The 22,181-nt window shown below is 41.7% G+C and overlaps 2 protein-coding genes across 7 annotated transcripts in view; both read right to left on the bottom strand.

The window, feature by feature from the left end:
• Positions 1 to 2,734, bottom strand: part of BEND5 (BEN domain containing 5) — a 31,489-nt gene extending 28,755 nt beyond the window's left edge. For 4 of the 5 annotated variants that reach the window (XM_030494964.1, XM_030494962.1, XM_030494963.1 and 1 more), the window contains exon 1: positions 2,059 to 2,524. Coding sequence is in view for 4 of the 5 variants with exons in the window: in XM_030494962.1 (XP_030350822.1) it covers positions 2,059 to 2,275 (217 nt within the window). In the remaining variant the exon portion in view is untranslated. Of the gene's footprint in view, positions 1 to 2,058 lie in introns of all 5 variants that reach the window. The other variant, XM_030494960.1, reaches the window with a different exon arrangement.
• Positions 1 to 22,181, bottom strand: part of AGBL4 (ATP/GTP binding protein like 4) — a 956,884-nt gene that overhangs the window by 395,194 nt on the left and 539,509 nt on the right. The window lies entirely within an intron of this gene.

Below are 22,181 nucleotides of genomic sequence, written 5' to 3' on the forward strand. Positions count from 1 at the left end.
GAAGTAAGGATTCATTTGGGGTTCAGGTGAGAAGTTTTCTAAGCATGTAGATTACGGATCTAGCCAGATATATTGAGATGTGACAGATGTAATAGAGATAGCTGTATGTTTCCTTGTGTTCCTGGCTCAGCAGGAGAATTTCCTTTAGAAATTAAAATCTCTGGGGAGCAATTAGTGCAAGTCAGTAACACAGGTAACAAGTCTTGTTCTCTGGAGGAAACAGCATATATGGGTTTGTTCTGGTTCAAGAGAGATGAAACAAAGAGAAACTGTACGGAAGAGCACTTCTCTTGGGTACAAACAGACTTTGTCTGGAACAAGGGAACTGACAAAATACGTGCACTTGTGGCTAGAAAACTGAGGCAACCTGGTAGCATCAGCATGTGAGCAAAATACCTATTCCTAAGTATTTCTCTGAAACATAACTCTTGAGTTATGCTGAGAGGAACATGAGGAACAGAAAGGACAGTTCTGCTGCAGTTCCCAAGTGAGAAAGAGGAAGGTGAAGTTCAATTGGGATGAATGCCCTTGAGAAGAGGCCAAGCAAACCCTGAATGCTGACACTGCAGTCTTCCATGGATATGACAGGTAACTTGCAAGAAACACTTCATATCCCAATACATCCCTGTTATAAACAGGACAGACAAAACACAGACTGGCACAGGACAATAAAAACTAAGCAGGAGAATCCACTTCTCTGGTAGCCTATTTTATTAGTTCTCCTCAACCCCTGGAGTGGCAAATATGCAGAAATTAGTAAAGCTTTACTGAGACACGATACACGTTTTTCCCTGTTTCTTGTTCTTTCCAGGCATCCATTTATGGCCACTACTAGAAACAAGATAGTGGTAAAAGTCACTGTCCCAGAGTCAGGGACCAACTGGACCACCAGTAGGCTGAGCTGGTTTAAGGACTGTTGTTCTCAAAACTAAAAATAAAATTAAAAAATACTAGTTTTACGTGACTAACATCAAGTTACTCTGTTTAGAGACCAGAACTCAGTGTTGCCTTCTCCAAACTCAAAACTAGACAGCAGAGTTTTTTAAGCCCATCCCATATTTGGGGAAACAGACACAACTAGTATTTAGGCAATGTCCTCTTTGCTACACAGACTGACATGTCAAATGGTCACTGCTATCTTTCAACAGCCTATTGGGCAAGTCTGTGCTAGCCAGTAATTTGCTACAAACAACATCAAACTTCTACATCAACTCTGCCTATGGCAGCGTGTTTCTGTGGCTGGAAGGAAACTACAGAAAGTCTTCACGCTGCCAAACAGTCATGATTTGGGGACACACAAAGCAGAAGTACTATCTGAACTCATTTAAGGGCTGTTAAATGGCCAAAATACGGGTTTATTTCTTAATCTACACTTCAATTGGTCCTCTTAGCTAGAGTGGCATTCCTAAATTAAACATGAAACAAACCAAACGTAGCAAACCCAAGCTTAACAAGCGTAGTATCTAAAGGTCTGGTTCCACTACTGCCTTCCAATTTGTGAAGTCACTTAAACTAACAAAGCGGATATAAACCAGTACCTCTCTAATTTGGCAACACGCTGCCAAGCTGCAGAGGTACATAAATGACTTCGTGCGCTATAAATACACCGCCTATGAAAACCTTTAACTTTTTTTTCCTCATTCGAAGTTTGTGATTTCACCCCGCCGCTGCGCAGCGAGGGGCACGACACGGGGTATTTCGGAAACCGCTCCGGACGAGCACCACGCCTCAGAGCCCACACGGGAGAGCGGCGATGCCCCCCCGCACACACACAAACCACGACCCCCTGCGACCCATTCCCGGTCCTGGCCCCTGCGGGGATGGATGGAGGGACGCCCCTACCTACCCCATCTCCGTCCTCCCGCCCCTCCGTGGCCCCCGCCCGCCATGTGCCGCCCGGGCTCTGAGCATGTGTCGGCGCGATGCCGCCCGCTCCCCTCCCCCGTTGTCCCTCCCTCGCTCCCCCACCTCAGCGGGGAGGGGGTCTGCATTTGGGGCTTCCCCAGGCCCGGCCCCCCCCACACCCGTTCCTTCCCCCTTGGCCCGGCCCGCCCTCACCTGCCAGCGCCAGGATCTGGGCCTTGTGGAGCAGTAGGCGGTCGCCCCACTCTGCGGGGCTCTCGTCGTCCTCCTCCGCCTCCTCGGGGTTGCGGTACACCGTGTAGACCTTCTGGTTGTCGAAGTCGAGCTGGGACGTGGGGCTGAAGTCCTGCACGCAGGAGACGGGCAGCGCGTAGCAGACGTTGTCCTCCAAGAACCGCACAAAGGCGTACATGGTGCGGCGGGCGGGCGGGGCGGCCGCGCCGGTCCCGCGCTCCCCAAGCTGGTATTGTTCCTCAAAATCCGCCTCTGCGCTCGGCTGAGCTCGCCTGGCCGCGCCGACACACGGGCAGCCGGCGGCTCCGGGCAGGCACGAGCAATCCAACGCGGAGCGACGCGAGCCGGGATGCCGCGAGGGGCGGGCCGGGGCCGCGCGGCGGCGAAGGGCCGCGGGAGGAGCAGCGCCCGCCCGGAGACCCGGCCCCAGCCCGCCCGGGGCCCAGCCGGAAACTCCCCTTCCGGTGGCCCCTCCGCGGGGCTGGGGTTCGCCGGCCGGCAGGCCCCGACCTGCTCCACCTCCGCTGTGGTGGCCGGGGGGCTGTCGGGGAACGGCCAGGCCGGTGTCGGTCCTTACCTGCCAGGCACCTGTGTCGGAGCAACGGTTCCCACCCCTCGGCTATGGCCACGGCATGGGTGGGCAGACAGATCCTGACAGAGGCGCACGCCTTCTGGACCCTGATGCTCAAGCTCGTCCCCAGTAATGGCCCCCACGAAGCTCTTGCTCCAAGTTAAAAATTCCTCATGCCTGTTCCAGAGAAACAAGCCTTCTCCTGGTTCTGTGGAGGTGATGCACCACGGGGAGCTCTGCTAGAGGCTGGGGCAGTGCTAGAGAATGATCAGAAGGCTGGAGCACCTCTCATGAGGAACAGCTGAAAGAGTTGGGGTGGTTCAGCCTGGAGAAGGCTCAAGCGAGACCTTGTCGAGGGCTTTCAGTACTAAAAATGGCCTATAAGAAAGATGGGACTTTTTATCAGGGCCTGTTGCAATAGGATGAGGAGTGATAGCTTTAAACTAAAAGAGGAGAGATTCAGGGTGGATGTGAGGAAGACATTTTTTACAATGGGGGTAGTAAAATAATAGCCCAGGTTGCCCAGAGAGGTGGTGGATGTGCCACTCCTGGAGACATTCAAGGCCAGGCTGGATGTGGTTCTAGGCAATGTGATCGAGATGAAGATGTCCCTGTTCATTGCAGGGGGGTTGGACGAGATGACCTTTGAAGGTCCCTTCCAACCCAAACCATTCTATGATTCTATGAAGTGTGGAGGAAGGGTTTGGAGGGAAATGCGAGTGGCCAATGTGAGGAGACCAGGGCCAAACAACACACAACTCCACACTCATCTGCCAGGTATTGACAGAATCTGAACACCTAGTTTTAGCAAAAGGTCTTCAGGGCAACGCAGAGCCAACTGTACTCAGTGGTGTGTCCAGTGTTGATTGCTGGAAGAACACGAAGCTTCCCCACCCTTCCTTAAACAGCACAAAGTGTTGAGAGATTCTGTGCAGGTGTGTAAGAGCAAGGGTTAGAGACGGTGTCATTTTTAGCACACATTTCCAAGCTTTTGGAGACACATGCTGAGTATGGATATTTTGAGCTTCCTGTATGAGAAAAATAATAGCATGGCAACATTGCTTATGGTTCACAGCAAACTTATTCATGTTTCTAGTGTTGAGGTCTGTTTTACCCAGTCAGTCTTAGGAACAGAACAATAATACAAATAGAACTATTTAAAGGCAAAAGAAAACATTGTAGAATGAGTAACAAACAGCAAAAGTGATGTCCCTCATCAGTGTTTGTTTTTGTTTGCAAAAAGCCAACACAAAAAGAAACCAAAATATTTTTTCTGGTTTGCATATCCCTAAGTGTTTGCAGTACTATCTGTACCCATTACATTGGCTTTAACCACACTGAACTTGTTTTTCCTAGTTATCTTTTATAGATGTCGTGGTACATAGGAACAGACCACAAGCTGCAGAACCTGAAGTAAAGTTTTGACTGAGCACTGGCACAGGTTGCCCAGAGAGCTTGTGGAGTTTCCATCCTTGGAAACTCAAAGCCGACTCAAAGCCAAAAGCTATCTGGATATGGTCCTGGGCAACCTGCTCCCAGTGGCCCTGCTTGAGCAGGGGGCTGGACAAGATGACCTCCCGAGGTCCCTTCCAACCTCAGCCATTCTGTGAGGTATCAGAAACTTACAGTTATGCCCAGCAGACGACTGTCTGTCTCTAAAGCAACACATGAAAACATAACGAGTGCATACAGGTATAGTTAAGCCAATGTAAGTATTTCAGTAACAAGCTGTAAACTTCCCAGACAATAATGGCAACTTTATTATTTTAGCAATTACAGAGTTTAGCAAATACTTCAGTTTAAGATTGGGGATTTAAATGGCAGTACTTTATGTTAACAATAAAGTATTGCCAGACTGGTATGTAATTACAGGCAAATATAAGTCTGCTACAAAGTATGGGTGACAAATGTATCCTAGTAGCTAGGCTGCAAGGGAAATGGAAATTCCAGCAAAGATTGTGTGGCTGATCAAACAGTAACAGCTGCTGTAGCGCTCCTATCTTCCTACCCTCATGTTACAATGGAGGTATAAGAGGCTACAGAAACACGACAGGACAGACTGATAGCTGGAATTACTCCATGGTCACTGTTAAAGTTACGTGAAGGACAATTTTTCCCACTAAGTTCAGTGGCTAGTGAGGGATTCGATACACTGAGTCTTACTGGGATTCTGTTTCCTCTGCAGCTGAATTCTATTAGCAACATCTAAGACTGCTGTCTAGGGAAAGGAACACAGAAAAATGGAGAAACTGGAAATAACAAGGGAAACAAAGAGAAGCTAAGGACTTGAAAATGACATTGACTTGGAAGGGGAAAGATCTCTTCAGGTATCAAAGAGTCCTGGGTAATTTGCCCAAATAAAAGAAAACTGAAAGACTTCATGTGAAGGAAACTAGTTCCATAATTTTGGGGGCTTTTTTGTTTATTTGGGTTCTTGGTTTTATACTTTTTTTTGGAAAGGGAATGCTTTAAACTGGAATGTGCATCATTTTACATTTGAAGGTTCAATTACAGCAAGGGCCGTAGAGATCTTTGTATCATCAGCAAAAAAAAAAGCTCTCAAATCCTTTAGAAAGGCTGTTCCACAGTTCCCCACCGAAGGACATTTTTGGGAACAGATTAAAGGTCAGGATGATAAATGCATGTTTACACTTGGTGCCTAGCACACACATTGAGCTAGAAGGCATTATAACGCTAAAGAATTAGTAATGATCCTATACATTTTTCTTCTGCCTACAAGGAATGGTGTTATTTTCTATCTTTAAAACCTATAAATAATCTGCACTGGTTAGCGGTGAAGCTGAGGAAAAGATCCATTTAAGCACTGAATGAAACACAAATATTGTCACTCCTTTCATTTGGACCTTTCCCATTTCTACCAAAGGTTAGCCAGCTGGTTTTAACACTCAGGTTAGCTTGAGGTTTAAAGATGTAGAGTTATTTTAAAGGTGTAGATTTTAAAACTCATTGTTAATGGAATTTCTGGATCCTCACCAGATTTAAATCCTCTAGCAAGTCCAGCCTTTTAGAAATGACACAACCCTGCTGAGAAGTAGACTGTCATACTTTCCAAATACCAATGAAGCCTCAGCTTAAAAAGTAAAAGTGTCACTCCAAGGGTCAGGAAACCACAAAGCACAGTCCCAGCCCTCGTGGGACCCCCGGGTGGCTGTTTCTTGGAACATTACCTATATTTTGCTGCTGTTATTTTTCTTGAAAAGTAAAAAAAGTGTTAAAGCCAAAGCTGGTGCCTGCTGTTTTGATGTGCACTCTGTATTTTCACATAAAGATACAAAACAAAAAGCTAATAGTACCAATAATAGTTACGCAGGTGCTAAATCTCATGGCAAAACATTAAAATTAGGCTCATCACTCACATGACTTCCATTTTTAATACCAGACTCCCAAGGGACACCGTTCTGATATTAAATCTACTGTTGAAGAAATTCCCATTTTCTTTTACTGTTCAAGTGGAGGTGCTTCACTGCTAACATTGACTACTCGGCAATAACAGTACACTGGACTAGGAATCCATACACATTCAATATGCAGTTCAGAAAAGTAGTGTTTTCTTGTGAATTCATTCTGCCAAGTAGTGCATTTCTTACACAATTGTTTTCAAGCTCAAATATACCCCAAAGGAAAGATATATTCTGAATTTTTTTAGCTGAAACTTTTTTAGGTAACACTGTATTTTAACAATGGCATTTAAATCATAAAGCTTAAAGAATAACTTAGATGCACAAGAACTGAAGACTGTTCAAAGGTTTATGTATGTACACACATACAGTCTACTCACATCCTGGTTAATTTTTACCAAGAATATGATCAATAGGGTGGTCAGAACATACCTCTGTTCCATAATATCTCATTTTTAATCATACAGTAAAGTGCAAGAAAGGAATTCCCAAGTATAAGGGTGGTTGGAAGAGGGGAATCTACCAGCTAGAGAAACAGAGCAGGGCAGCCATTCCAGAGGGTTGTTTCCTTTTAGATTTTAAATGATTTTTCACTCTCGAGATACTGTTGCCACGTGCTGCTTTCAGTGTCACGATTACATATAAAATTGAAACAAAAAAGTCCAGTTCCTGTATGATCCTAGAAGATGGACAAGAAAATATTTGTCTTCATATATTATTTCCATAGGACTCTAATACCAAGAGAATAGTATGGGAACCGAGATTGCATAGATCAATTCTTAAGATTTAATCTTTTGAAATTATGGCCTTAGACCATCCTCAGAAGAGGAAAGGTGTCACCGCAAATATATTCAGTCCCAATTCCTGAAAGTGATCTAACCTTTCTTGGGGCCAAGGATAATACTTAATCATGTTTTACATTAAACTCTCATGTCCTGACGGAATATTCTTTCAATGAAATGAAACCTCACGAACACTTTATGGATCCGCTGGCATAGGAGATGCTTATTTCCCAGCTGGTATATTCTGTAGCATGAAAAGGTAATGATTAAGCCAAAGTGACCACTGGAGAAGACACTTTCCTCAGTGTTAATGAGTGGCTGGAGAAACCAAAGGCCAAGGAAAAAGCCAGAGTCATTAACTGCTGAAAATTCCTGACCTAAAGGTCATTATTACTATTATAAAACTGGAAAATGAAAAAGTAATTATTTTCTTTGGGTTTTTATATGTATTGAAAAGATAAAATTCCAATGTCTGTTACTGTGGATACTGGTCTGTAAGATACTTATCTTTCCCATTCTGGCAGGCTATGCAATGGATAGATCTGGGACTGGCAACCCTTCAAGAATACATGCCAGACTGTATTTTCCTTTTCCAAATTACAGGTTAAACATGCCCAGAGAAAGTCAACAGGAATCAGGAGACGCTGCCAGTCGGCGCTATTTTGCCTTGGTATGAGCAGCAGTTCTCCCCACTCTCACCCAGTCCTTTGCTCAGCGGGAGCCAGAACCTGGGTTGTCTGAGAGCTGCAAATGACACTCAAATCATCGTGACTTTCAGCTCCCACCCTGCTGTACATCATTCAGAATCTTGCTAAATACCATCTTCTGTACACAGGCAATATGCTGTTTTCCATACTGTAAACTTCTTGCCTATGAGGAAAGTAGGAAAGGCATTTCCTTTGAGATGACTTATGTGTGGACTCACCTTTAAAACACATCCTTTTAGTACCACTGCCACCCTCTTCAAGAACTTCTCTGAAGATGATATTGCTGCTGCAGCCCAAATGATCTTTATTGCTACTACCATCCACTGATGTCTTCAGCCGATATGTTTTCACTGTATCGGGAAATTTCATTTGAGATTTTCTCTTTCCTTTTTTAAACCAGACTTTTTTCCTGGCTTTTGACAGACATTTTACTAATACGACTTTAAAAGTAGCTTTACATACATAGATTCTGCACTGCTGCAAGAATTTGATTCCTTCTGTACCTTAGATGACAAAGTGACTTTCATTTGGCAAGGACTAAAGTCTTTGTAACCTTTGGGCTTCAGTGTAAAATATCATTACTAGACACTGCCCGTGATTATGTTATGCTTTAGACAGAGCTTCCAAGTAAGATGGTATTAATGACTCTTTTTCATAATATTTCCATTTTGGAATTCTCTTCTCACATCTGCACAGCACTGCATTTGTATCTCATACTGACAGGGAAAACGATCCTGCAGCCCTTTTCTGCATAGATCTATTCTGCTTGAGAGGTTCACACAAGTAATATGAGATATGCAGAGAAGGAGATTAAATACTACTGACTGATCTTTTCCAGAATGGTACCTCCACATACACACATTTCCACTCTCCTTCAGAAGTCTGGTTTTAGCAGGAGACTGGACAGGCTTTAGAGCTGGTTGTTGCTGTTTTGGAAGGTTCTTGACAATCAGCAGCAGCAGGAATGGGACTGTGTGAGGACAAAGTCAAAACTGCTTAAAGAGAGAATGTTTTTACGTCCCAGTGCTTTTTAATTCATACTCTTGTCATACTCCTAATCCCTTTCAGGGCTGCTTGTGTTTCAGTATGAAGTGAGTTTTTAGAAAATATTCCCAGGAATTAGTGCTCACATCTTGCCACTTCAGAAGGTAGAATTTTCTACTTCTAATGAAAGTCACAATCAGAGATGATCCAGCAGCTCTTCTGAAGAACATCAACTAATGTCACCACATAAAATCCTGTTGTGGAAGGTGAATGGGACATAACAGAGCAATAATAATCCTCAGAATATTTCAGAAGAGTCCCTTACTCAGCTATGTCTTGTTAATAATCACATTTAAATTAAAACATAATTCTTCATAGTTGGCAAACTGAATACTGAAACTACTAGAAAGTGCAAGTACTAATATAAAAACCTTCACTGTACTCTGTGAACATCCCCACTCTTACTAAAACCAAACATCTTCATAATTTATGTGTTACAACTGAAGTTGTACCTGGTATGTGCTAGTAGCTGAATTAAAAAAATAACACAACATACAACAAGCAAAGGTTAACTGGAAGGAGATGCTGACACCCAACTCCCAAAAATTCATACCATGAGATAACTGTGATGGACACCACTAGGAATTCTAGTTCTTCAAGGAAGAGTAACTCCTTTTATCTCACACAGCATAGAAAATCTGCATTCATCTTTGCCCCACTTACAAGGAAGGTGTTCCCTCAAAACATAAAATAGCATAGGAAACTGATAACCCAAGAGGTGTTTGAAACCTCAAGGGGCTTTGTGCTTTGCTAGCCTTTTCCACGAAAGCCTGAGCAACATCTATTGTGCAATAATATTTAACATTCAGGGGAATCGGGATCTTCTTTGAAGTGTGATCAGAAAGGAGGGCCCTTCATAGGCTGTCACAGTATTCCTCATAACAAAGAAAGCTTTGTTTCATAAAAAAATATCTTGTACTAGAATCCCCTAAGGAAACTATAGTTTTGGGTTTTTTAAACAAAGACGGGAATTTTCAAGTTGGAGGTTCCCTTTAAGTACTCTTCTAATATGAATATGTTTAAGGATGCTCTGTCAAGTTCATGCATGAAATGTCATCCAGCCGTTAGTATATTTCTATGCAAATACAGCTGTGAAAGCTAATGACTGAAATCTGCATTATTTTCACATTTCCAGCATATTATACAACTTCTCATTCTTTCCTGTTTTGTAACTCACATTAGCCTCTCATATCAATAAAACAAAGCTCAGGTTATATTGTCTCATGCTTAAATTCTCTACAAACATCAAAAGCTGGACGTTTGAATAAGCAATTTAATGTATACATTTTTATTCAGTTCAGTATAGTGATGTTCTCCTGCTAGGAATAAGAATTCTGCAAGATGACTGCAGAGAAACACACCATTCAGAATATGAATTGGAATATTCTTGCAATGCTTTTCAGTGAGGATGGTGTGATATTAAGATTAGATCCTGCATATAATCAAATTTTGATGCTTGTACACACAGTCTGGTATTTCTTTATAAGGTTTGTATGCAAAAACATAGCAATCCAATATTTTGAACATACATCGTCTGCAGATACTACACAGTCCAAACTGGTAGAAAAATAATGTTGATGAAAACAAGAAACTGTCTGGGGCATTGCAGTGTACAGACTTTGGTAAATTCATCACAACTAATTTTACTATTCTGAGGACAGAAAATATTGCAAAACCAGTCTTTCCAGAACAGCTTGAATAAACAGGGCTTATGTCCATCCGTAAATTCAATCTTCGTATATAGATAGACTCTTTGGGAGCTGTAAATATTTCTATAATCTTCCAAATTCTCTGATATGATACACACAGAATTTATTCCAAATGGCCTATATTTTCCAAATTTGCTCCCTTTTTATTTACCAGTACCTATAAGAGGTAATAAAATAGAAAAGATAAAATAGATGGGGAGACAACAAGGATTATATTACAAGCAAAAGGTGGCACTACTGAGAATATATCACAGTATTTAGTGAACATAAATGTAAAGCATACCTACAGTTTTTATCCAAAACTCAAGAGAGAAAAGACCACAAAGAAAAGGACATCTGCATTTTGTTTAAGGGCTAAACCAGAAGCAGCACAGTGCAGTAGCTCAGGATACTGCTTTAAATAGTAAACTGCTTGGAAAGTAAGCTAATAATGACTTAGATAAATTTTCACCTATGAAAAGTGATGAATTAACACATTTCTTAATAGGTAAGGACAGTTCAGTAGATACCCATACCTGCCTGGCCTTTGACCTGAAGGGACAGTCTATAAAACAATCTCTATAATCCAGCCATTACCCCCGCACTGCCAAGTCCACCACTAAACCATGTCGCTAAGCGCCACATCTATGTGTCTTTTAAATACCTCCCGGGATGGCAACTCAACCACTTCTCTGGGCATCCTGTTCCAGTCCTTGAAAACACTTTCAGTACAATTTTTTTTTTCCTAATATACAATCTAAACAACTTGAGGCTGTTTCTTCTTGTCCTATCACTTGTTACTTGGGAGAAGAGACCAACGCCCACCTCGCTACAACCTCCTTTCAGGTACTTTTAGAAAGTGATAAGGTCCCCCCGAGCCTCCTTTTCTCCAGACTAACCGCCTGCCACCCCCCCCCCCCCCAGTCCCTCAGCCATTCCTCATAAGACTTATTCTCCAGACCCTTTACCAGCTTCATTGCCCTTTTCTGGACCTGCTCCAGCACCTCAATGTCTCTCTTGTAGTGAGGGGCCAGAACTGAACACAGGATTCAAGGTGCAGCCTCACCAGTGCCCAGTACAGGGGGACAATCACTGCCCTGGTCCTGCTGGCCACACTATGTCTGACACAGGCCAGGATGCTGTTGGACTTCTTGGCTGCCTGGGCACAAGCTGGCTCATGTTCAGCTCCATCAGTCAGCACCCCCAGGTCCCTTTCCATCAGGCAGCTTTCCAGCCACTCTTCCCCAAGCCTGCAGCGTTGTGTGGGGTTGTTGTGGCCCAAGTGCAGGACCCGGTACTGAGCCTTGTTGAACCTCATACCACCGGCTAGAGCCCATCAATCCAGCCTGTCCAGATCCCTCTGTAGAGCCTTCCTACCCTCCATCACATCAACACTCCCACCCAGCTTGGTGTCATCTGCAAACGTGATCCCCTTGTCCAGATCATTGATAAAGATGCTGAACAGAACTGGCCCCAATTCTGAGCTCTGAGGAACACCACTTTCGACTGGCTGCCAACGGAATTTAACTCCATTCAACACCAGTCTTTGGGCTCGGCCATCCAGCCAGTTTTCTACCCAGTAAACAGTACACCCGTCCAATCCATGAGCAGCCAGTTCTTCCAGGAGAATGTTCTACAATGAAAGGCCTAGTCAGTCTCCAAGAGTAAGGCAGTCTCTAATCCCATAGTGTGATTACTAACAAGGACACCACTTATAATTTAACAAAGAGCAGAGAGAGCAATTTCATTATACCAAGACTCCTAATATACCTTTGGCATCAGCTACTGCCCACAGAGGCTTTTCACTGATTTTGCACACCATGTGTGACACAAATATCTTGATTTTCTGTGGTCTCTTCCAAACTCAATGAATTCCTTCCTGGCAACTATCACAGTATTTATTCTTTTTTAAGCAATCTGTTCATCAAAAAGAACAAGGACAGTAACCATTCTTGCTCACACATCATCTTCTGAAATGGACTCAAAGAGAGGCTGGACCTAGAAAGGACTTGAGTGGACCTCAGAATACCTATATGCAGCTTTATAATCCAAGAAATCCCACCGAGTTATTGCTTACCCTGCAGGGCTGTCTCAGAACAAGATCTCAAATACCATCTGTGCACAGTGTGGAAGCTGCCAAAATCCCATCCACAGAAACCATGGAGCACAGAGCATTGTAACTTTCATCCATTGAAAGAAGATACCTCCATCTTCTTATTTTAACAGCCTGAAATTCTCACCTGAAGATAGATTATGTGTAAACCTCCTTTCAAAAGGCAGGCTGAAAGAGATTTCTTTGAAAATCAACCAGCAAGACCAGGAGGACACCACAGTGATGTCTCCCACCTTCGATTGATAAAGGCCTCAGTGGGGCCTTTGCCTGGCAAGTGAGATGCCTGGTTTTGGTTTCCCCATCTGGCTGAAGGAGTTCAGGCCCCCACTTTGTGTCTCCAGTAGTAAAAATCCTTTTCTTCATCTAAATACACATAATTCCCTCAACTCAAAACCCCCAGGAAAGGAAGGCATGTGTCTCCTAGTCTTAGGCTCAATGTGTTGTACTCCACTTGACTTCTTACTGATCACTTGTAAAGGTAAAAGCACAGCAGGTAATCAAGCTACTGCATATTTGTTCCACTGAGAGCAACCTACTTAGAATTAACTCATGTTTACCAATTGTAAAAGCACATACATGGGCAGTTACTGTAAATCAGCTGATTTGCAGGACACTCATTATTCCTCAGTAATTTATTTAGGGGTCTGTACTCTAGAGAGAAAAGTATTGCTGACGTGGGAAGTAAGAAGTGTGAATAACAACTAGACTTACTCTTAAATGCCTCAAATAGCTCCAAGGTTATGTTTCCTCTGACAAAATATCCTCAGTGAGCAGACTTGCTGCTCTTATAGCACATTACGTGTTTTAACTTGTTCAGGGTTTTGGTTTTTTACACCTCCAGATTTTAAGACAATTGGAAGTGAAAAAAATTTATGCCTCACTTTCATTGTTCTGCATTTTGGGTTTTATTTAATTGTGGTCCTTGCTGAAATAGCAAGATCAATGCAAACTCCATGCTTATGAAGGCTAAGAAGAAAATTTCCTCTGTGTTAAAAATCCCTCTAAAATGGCAGCTATGTCTTTGGGATGCTATTTAACGAAGATTAGTGGAAGCCTGACAGTAATCAGTACTGCTGAGTAGTTTATTTACTTGGAAATTAACATGGATTTCAGTACGTAAGTTTCATCTTTTAAGTTTAGAAGTTTTGGTACTAGTGATATAATTTACCAAGTTATCTCTAGGCAATTAAAATATAGTCTATAGTTTAACCTTTGGGTGATGTATAAATACACATAGACACTCCTCCAAGGCAATTTGTCTGCCAATCTGGAAAATGCTAATGTTGTAGTCAATAAGTCAACAGTCTGGAATGTTAAATTATGAAATCAGAAAGAAATTTAGTTCACATTCAACACAAATACAAAGATCATAAGGATTTCCAATTTTCTGCATGGGACAGTATATTTCAAAGATGACTGTATGCTGCCCCAATAATCACAATCTTGCACAGCATGTTCAGGTATTGTTGGAGAGATTAAAAACACAAAACCAGAGCAGAACAGCTCAGCATCAGATAATCACAAGCAATTCTATGTCAGCAACAGACAGCTGGAGACATATGCCAGCAATATTGCAAAAGCGGTAAAATGGAGATTTCGTGACAGCGAGGACGTGGGATTCATACATTAAGCTAAAACTCAACCCAAAACATTGAAATTGTTGTTCACAAGTAACAGCTCTCTGTCACAGTGTTCAGAATGTCTACCATTTGGCATAAAAATATTTAAAGCAAAAATTAAGCAGCAGAAGTCTTTCTTCTCTCTCTTTAATATTTTGCATGTTGAACATATGTATGATTTCAGCATTATTGATTAATTTGGATTAAGAGATCAGAATGTTTTTTTCCTAAATCAGCTGGAAGGGCTGTCCAGTTCTGTCCCGAACTAATGATCTGAGAATTTTTTGTGTGAAAAAGCAGTTAGATGGAATTTTATCTACAAATATTGGTTTAAAGATTTTTGCTTCAAAATACAGTTTAAAAGAAAATGAACAACGCTGTTTGGTTTCAATTGACATATCTTGAGTCATACCGTTATTCCCTTTTCCCTTGAGTTTTAAGTGTACATCAACTATTATACTTCTCTGATACTCATTCCCATCTATCTCTGCTTTTCTCTTCCACTTTTTGAAATTAAACATCTACTGCAAAGTAAGTCCAAGCAAAAAAAAAGGCTGAAAAAATCCTATTTATTGTTGTGAAGCAGAAGAGAGAACAGGGAAGAGACTTATGAAGCAAAAAATAATCCACCTTTCCACTGCTTTCTCTCACAGCCTCCTTTATAGTCACCCTCCAAACCTTTTCTTCCCTTTCAATGTAGTTGACCATGTAAAATCAGGATAAAAAATTTCAAGGAACTGAACCTGAAAAAAAACAGGTTTCCTATTTCACAAACATTTCTCAGAAAACCCTCTGTATGTTGGATTATCTATAAAAATGGAAAATAGCTTGAAAATATTCATGAGAAAGTAAAATGTCTTCTGCTGAGTTCATATCCCCTGCATATGAAGAGCAGTTTCAAAGCAATGTTTTATAGAAGTGGTTAGGCCTGACCGGTTTCCGATTTTATTGCTGAGGCTCTGCCTTTGTATCTCAACCGTTTCTTCCTGGGATCTTGCCATGATAATGATTCCTGAAGCTGCGACTCTCAGGGAGGGTAATGGAGACAAGTGACTTGTGAAGAAACTAAGGCCCAGGCCCCTGAGGTCTTTGTATTTTAGGACTTGGAGCTTGACGCAGATTGAAGAACAATGTAATGCTTCAGGCGCTGATGAAAGATTTTGAAAAACCAATGCAATAAGAGGCGTCAGCAGGGAACAGCAGATTGATTGCAACAACAAATGCCAAAAAGTTCTGAAAAGAACAAAAAATGTAGCATTGAGGAAAAAGACATGAAGAAAAGAGGGAAAGGATACTGAGAGCTTGCAGGCCTCCAGCAACTTGCCTGCATATCGATGTGTATCTGGGGCAATTAATCTAGCAATTTTCATAGCTGGTTCTTTACATTGATGGGTAAACTTTGATGATGATATTCAGTCTAGTTCAGTAGGTGGGGTGGACAGTATCTACCCTAAACTTCAACGTGCTAAAACTTGAGCAGCTTGTTGAAGCTTATCTTTTGGATCAGCAGAGAGCAAGCACCTCCAGTGGAGAGACTGCAAGTCAGTTCAGGGGTAAGAAGAACCATTCTCTCCTGAACTGATTATTGGTTCCTCAATATGTAGCATAGACCAGACACCTAGTATTGGTATGCTTCAAGTCAGATAGAATGAACTTTAACCTACGTATTTTAACCTATGCATTTGCTTTACAATGAGGGTGGTAAAACACTGGCACAGGTTGCCCAGAGAGGTGGTGGATGTGCCATCCCTGGAGACATTCAAGGCCAGGGTGAATGCAGTTCTGGGCAATCTGATCTAGTTGAAGATGTGCCTGCTCATTGCAGGGGGGTTGGACTACATGACCTTTGTAGGTCCCTTCCAGCCCAAACTATTCTATGATTCTATGATTCTCTTCCCCCCCCCCCCCAAATTAATACCTCAAATAATATGGTACCTTTTTTAAACAGACAAGCACACAATCTCTAGTTTTGGGACGTAATGAACCACTCACTCTGAACCACAAATCTATCTGAATGGAGAGGCACAAAGCCAGCGTACCTAGTCCTGAGAGGCTCACAGCAATACAAAGATGATATTCTAGCAGCACAGAGCCCATGCAGCACCCATCTGTTGTCACAGAGGGATGTGGCTGAGCCAATCCTACATCTGATGATGAAAGCCTGTTTTAACTCGTGTTTGGGGTCACTACCATGCAAAATACATTACAGCGGCCTCCATGCTTCTCTCGTCTCCAGCTGGAAGCCAGCCCATCAGATCGGCACTACTGGAGAAACGCTAAAGCCAGCTTGCAGTCTCACCTTACCCAGGCCAGAACGCTGACTGCTGCAAAAAACATGAATCGGGAGTAAAATAGAGCATTGAATACATTAATCAAAATGATCACCGTTGCAAGATCTGCTAAGAACAAAGAAAACAAATTCAAGGAAAGTTAACATAAGAAACCATTTGCAAGGCTCCATGAGTCAGCTAATGAAATATCTGTCAATTGTAGACACGAACCTTTTGTGCTTTTGCACAATTTAAATATAAAGTAATTTGCATTCAGGAATCCAAGTCTCCCTGAAAAAGATTAACAATAGGATTCACTTTCTTGCCACAACCTTTTTTCTCCCTCCCTTCCCCCCAGGGGTGGCTCTGATAAGGTCACCTTATTAATGCAGATCTCTGTTTTTCAGAAAGCAGCCAGGAGTTTAACTGTTTCACTGTGAAATGATCTATGAGATGAGAACAGTCCATTTTTTATCTGTGATTGATCATTTCAGCATGTATAACAGCAAATCCTAAGGGACCCACTCAAATCTCTGCTTCAGAATGACCTAGAGACTCAATGCTAAAAAGTGTTGCGCTCCACTACAGAATCCTTCATCCTTTTTTTTCTTAGCATTTTCCACAGAACATAATAAAGTTCTCTGTAGGAAAAAAACATCTTATAAACGAGCAAAAAGTTTTAACAGCTGAGAGTTGGTGCCACTACAGCCGGCAGAGGAGTTGAGGCATCAGGCGGTTAATACTCCTTCTCCAGACACAAAGGCAGGAGCAGGTCTGTGATCTCAATTCAGGTGTCATGGCTTCTCATTTCCTTCCCTGGCCACCAGACACCTGTTGCCCTGCTCTTAATAGCCTCAGACGGGAACTGCCTAGTGCCAAAATCAGAGGTGCTGGCTCCTATGTGATGAGTTGAAAATATTTCCCCCCCCCTTCTTTTCTTTTTAGTTGTTTACTGTGTATAAACTTTATCTCAACTCCATTGTCGGGTTATTCTTCTCTATTCTATGCACTTTCAGACAACTAATCTTTGTTTTGCTTTTTTTGGGTGACTTTTTGCTGACGTGTACAGAGTCCTTAAATAAATCATTATGAATATAAATAGCAATGCCTGGGTTACAGAGGCTTCTGGAACACTTGCGATAGTAAATTAGCAGGCAGGCAAACCTACAGCTGCCAGCAGCTGATGTAATATTTTATAGTATTGTTTTCTAGATTGCATAAAGGTGAATTGTTATCCTTTGAGCTTCATTCTGTTTCCTTCAGCCTGTCAAACAGTTCAGCAATTTGATGCTTACACAAAGTTCACCAACAAACACCTGGTGGAATTTACAGGCAAAGGTTCTCTACGCTTATGAATCCCCAGTATCATATACACAGACCAGGGGAGATAGAAGTCTGAGACACAAGCAGTTGGAATTTGGGAAAGAAACCACAAGGACATTTGTCTGCTGTCAAAAGTATTTCTAAACAGATGGGCATTGTATCCACAGAAAGAGCTACCACATCAAGAGACATTTGACACAAGTTTCCCCCTTTTTAATTCCTATCATTTCTTCCTAAATACTAAATTCAAACAGACTGTTGTATCACAATAGTGCAATCTCTAAATTCCTGTAATCAACTGATGGAGCAACATTGATTATGGAGACTTTGTATGGGCCACACGCATCTTTACATCCCTTTATAAAATGCTGACACATTCCCTATCTAAAAAAGGATTACAATCATAGAGGATGATCCTGCAAATGCCTGCTATTGAATGTAGCATTTGCTATCATGAGTAAGCCCACTGAAGCTACCAGAAACTCACATGGCTGGGACAAAAAGCTCTGATTCACATATATGACTAACAAAGATATTCAGTACACAACATTTTCCATCGGACTTTGCTTTTGCAGACTGAGATTTAGAGGGTTGACACTTTCAGACTTGAGAAACAGCCCTGGCTGTTTTGAGAAACAGAAGACTGGCTGTGAGACGATGCAGGTAAGAAATGCAAGAACAGGTAGTGGTACCCCTCAGAAATAAGCTTAAAGAGGGAAAACAAAATTTGGAAAGCTCCATCAGGAAGGCATCAGGTACTTACGTTATGATGCTGATGCTGATAATGATGGAGGAGTATACAAAGTAGAAGGGATTCAGGAGATAATAGCAGAGATTTACTGAAGATAAGATTTGGATTATGTGAGACTTAAGACAGCAGGGACAGAAGGGTCAGCACTAATACAGAAAAGATGGGGAAGCAATAAAAGGATTCAAAGAGCAAGGGGTTTAGATGTGAGCAGGAGAAGTGATTCTTAGCCTATCTGTTGCACTTTGGTAGTAGCTGTTGGTCCCAAGCCAGGATACAGAAGGTGGTGTCCCCCAAAAAAGTCTCATATAACTCTCTGATTACAGAAAAGACAGTCTGATAGACTGGTTTCTGATCTGTGTGCATATTTCAGCAAGTGAGGATGTGTTGTAAGTGCAGTGAAGAAACCTTACAAGTACCATATGTAAGGAGCTCATGTAGTGAGCACCCCAAGATCATATGCCCTTGAACTGAAAGGAATAAGCTATTCCCTGGTATAACATGTAACTGTCTTTCACTTTTCTCACTTTTAGAGACTGATTTTAGTCTTTGAGAACAATGAGTGGCACATGTTGTAGAGTTATTTAGCCTAAGGTGTTAACATTCATTAATTGAATGTTAGTTATCAAAATCTCATAGTTTCAGAAGGCACACTATAATAAATTATTTGCAGGGTATCATTGATGGATACATCAAATCCACTGGAAACATCAACTGTCATTCAGCAATAGCATGGCCTGAATATTTATTACCTTTTATTTACATTATGTCTATTCTATTTCATGGACAGGTAAGAATTCTACAACACATTAAAAAATCATTGCTAGTGATAAACATCTACAATGTAAAAATCAATCTCTCTTCATCTCCACCCAAACCAAAGCAATTTTCTCTCCACCTGTGCCCCATATTAGTAAAGACCTGAGTTTAGGGAGAGTTCTTGCTGCAGTCTCTGATTATTATCTTACTCATATTCTTCTACATGCAATAAAAATCTCCCTCAAAAGTCATCTCTACCGTGCAACGATCCAGGGACAGAATAAAGCAAGAAAGCGAGATTTTTGTAACAATGATGAGCTTTAGTGTAGAGCATTATAAGGTCAAATTTCTGGTTGCTAGTCTGGATGACTATTTTTACAGCACAGTGTAACTGAGAAAGAGGTTGCTGCCTATTCTAAGGTTTCTGTTAAGGCTCTTGGTATGCCCAGGGTGAACAAGAGCCTTTCCAAAAGCACATTTGAGCTGCCTTTACCTTAGTTTTCCAGAATAAATTACTGCCTGAATACTTCCCGTAGCATGCTATGTAAATATTAGCTACATTAGTCTGAAAACCTTTTATTTCCCAAAGTGATTTTTTTTCTTTTTAAAGGCTGTTAGTACATTACTGAGAGATACGGGTCTTTGGGGTTACAGAGCACAATGCACAGCAGCTTTTAGGTGAATCTCCAAACAGAAGTATGGCCAACGAAGATGTAAAAACAAAGAAGAGAGAAGAATATTTTTAAATTACTGCAAAATACATCTTGAAGTCACAACGATGTCACTATTAAGAAATGTACACTTGTGTTCAAAACATTTTTGAAGAATAAACTAAATGAAAGAAGAAGGGATTAAATGAGATTTTTAGTTGGTTCAAGACAACAATGCAACAATGCAAGCGAAAGGGTTTTTACTTGCCACTTTTTTGCAGCAACATGAACTTGCATAAACATGGGGATGATGGGTACAAACCCAGGAGTGGCAGTAAGTCAAAATACAACTAGGCAGCAAACATGGAATCATGGAATCATATAATCACAGAATGGTTTGGGTTGGAAGAGACCTTAAAGCTCATCCAGTTCCAAGCCCCTGCCATGGGCAGGGACACCTTCCACTAGAACAGGTTGCTCCAAGCCCTCTCCAGCCTGGCCTTGAACACTGCCAGGGATGGGGCAGCCACAGCTTCTCTGGGCAACCTGTTTGGAATGCTCACAGCAAGCTTCTACTGCTGCAGCACTACTGCAGAGACAAAGGAGGTGGAACAGCTGCACTTCTTGTAATAAAATACATCATTTGGTTCACATTTCTATCATTGGGTTGGGTTTTGGTTTTGTTTGCAATTTGCATGCAATATCCTGAGTTGAGCCTGGGTTTCATTGAAGTAAATGGACTAATATTTTAATGGCCTTCACCTGCTGCTTATCTACTGGTCTCTTAGGTCCATAAGGGATTTGGGGATACAGGGAAAAAATAAAAACAAACCAAATCAAAAGAACATGCCTAACTGGATTAAAATAAATAATCCTATGTACGCTGTCTTCAGTTATTGACAACTTCTTGAACTCTTACTTTTGAATTTAAACTGACAGGCCTCTATGTGATGCACTAAAGCAGTTTAAAGCTAATACAGTAACTTAAGGGCTCAAGCACTAAAGCAGTCTAAAGCTAATCCAGTAACTTAAGGGCTCAACTCTCTCCTTGACGTAAAACTAGAGTGTTTTGATTCATTGAAACTTGGGCAATTAGTAATGATACATTTGCTGACAGGTCTTAAGCAGCAACAATCACAAACACTGTACCCATGCTACCAGATTTATTTGTCAAAGTGCATGCTTTTTAAATCCAAGTAAAAATGGATTTTGTAAACTGATTGAGATTAATTAGAGGTATAACTCAGGGAAGGAAAAAAATGACTCACTGCACATTTATTTTCAGACCATTTTTCACTGGGCAGTTTGCAGGTCTAACGAGCAGAAGCTACTGACACAGCATGCAAACATTCCTGCTTTCACATCAGGGAGAGAGGGATTTTTTTTCCCCCTAATTTTTCTTTACTTTGGCTGTCTGATGTACATTTCTGGGGAGAAACTGATCTTACCTACTTTAGGAAAAAGTAAGTTGCCTTCTGGAAGGTCTGAGAAAATACTCTCTGTATGAAATTTCTCAGAAGTCAGAAGGTAAATATAGAAGAGCTTAAAATATATATTATTAACCTTCCACATTTGTTCACGTATTTTTTAAATGCTTGAGTCTATAAACACCAGAGAAGGAAAAAAGTGATGTAAATTATATGGACTTCATCAAGGGGTCCCAGGCTGCAACGGCCCAGTGCAAGCCTATGGCTTTATCTAGTTCCCCAGGAGTTTTTTTGTAAACTGAAGTTTTTATTGTAATTTAAAACAAAACAAAAAACCCCAAACCCAACATATTTGTATTTCAGATGACTTAGTTGTTGTAAATTGGCACCCCAGGAAGAGGCTGAAGTGTGAAGTGACTCCACACAGATCTGTCCCGTATCATTACCGCAAGACAACACAGTGTAGCTGGTGAGCACTGGGCGGGATCCACCCTTTGAACCCTTTACTCAAACTACTACTTCTCCCCTGGAGAAGACAAGCAACAGCTCTCATACAGCACACACCTTTCACACAGGTGGTTAAGACTCCTCAGCCCCTGAAGCAATGGTGCCACAATAGCTTATAGCAGCCCCAACCTGATTTTTGCTTGCAAGCAAGAGCAGACATTCCTGCCCCTTCTTGGAAGCAGCATTTTCTGTGGGACAGACCAGGGAATTCAGGGGGGCAACTTAGACAGGGTAAGAGGATGGAATGTGGACAGGGTAGATGGGGTGGAAAGTGACTACCAAACAAGCAAAAATCTGACTTATTATCCAGTGTGAAAACCAGCAGAGATACTAGGGCTTCACATGATACTGGAAAACATCAAAATTTGAATTGTGCCTAGACCTAAGGACAAATTATATTTTATCAAAACATTGGGCAAAAAATGTAATGTTAAATGGGCAGCTAGGAACAGTGTGA

Source organism: Strigops habroptila, chromosome 8 (genome assembly GCF_004027225.2).
Source record: "Strigops habroptila isolate Jane chromosome 8, bStrHab1.2.pri, whole genome shotgun sequence".
NCBI lineage: Eukaryota > Metazoa > Chordata > Aves > Psittaciformes > Psittacidae > Strigops > Strigops habroptila.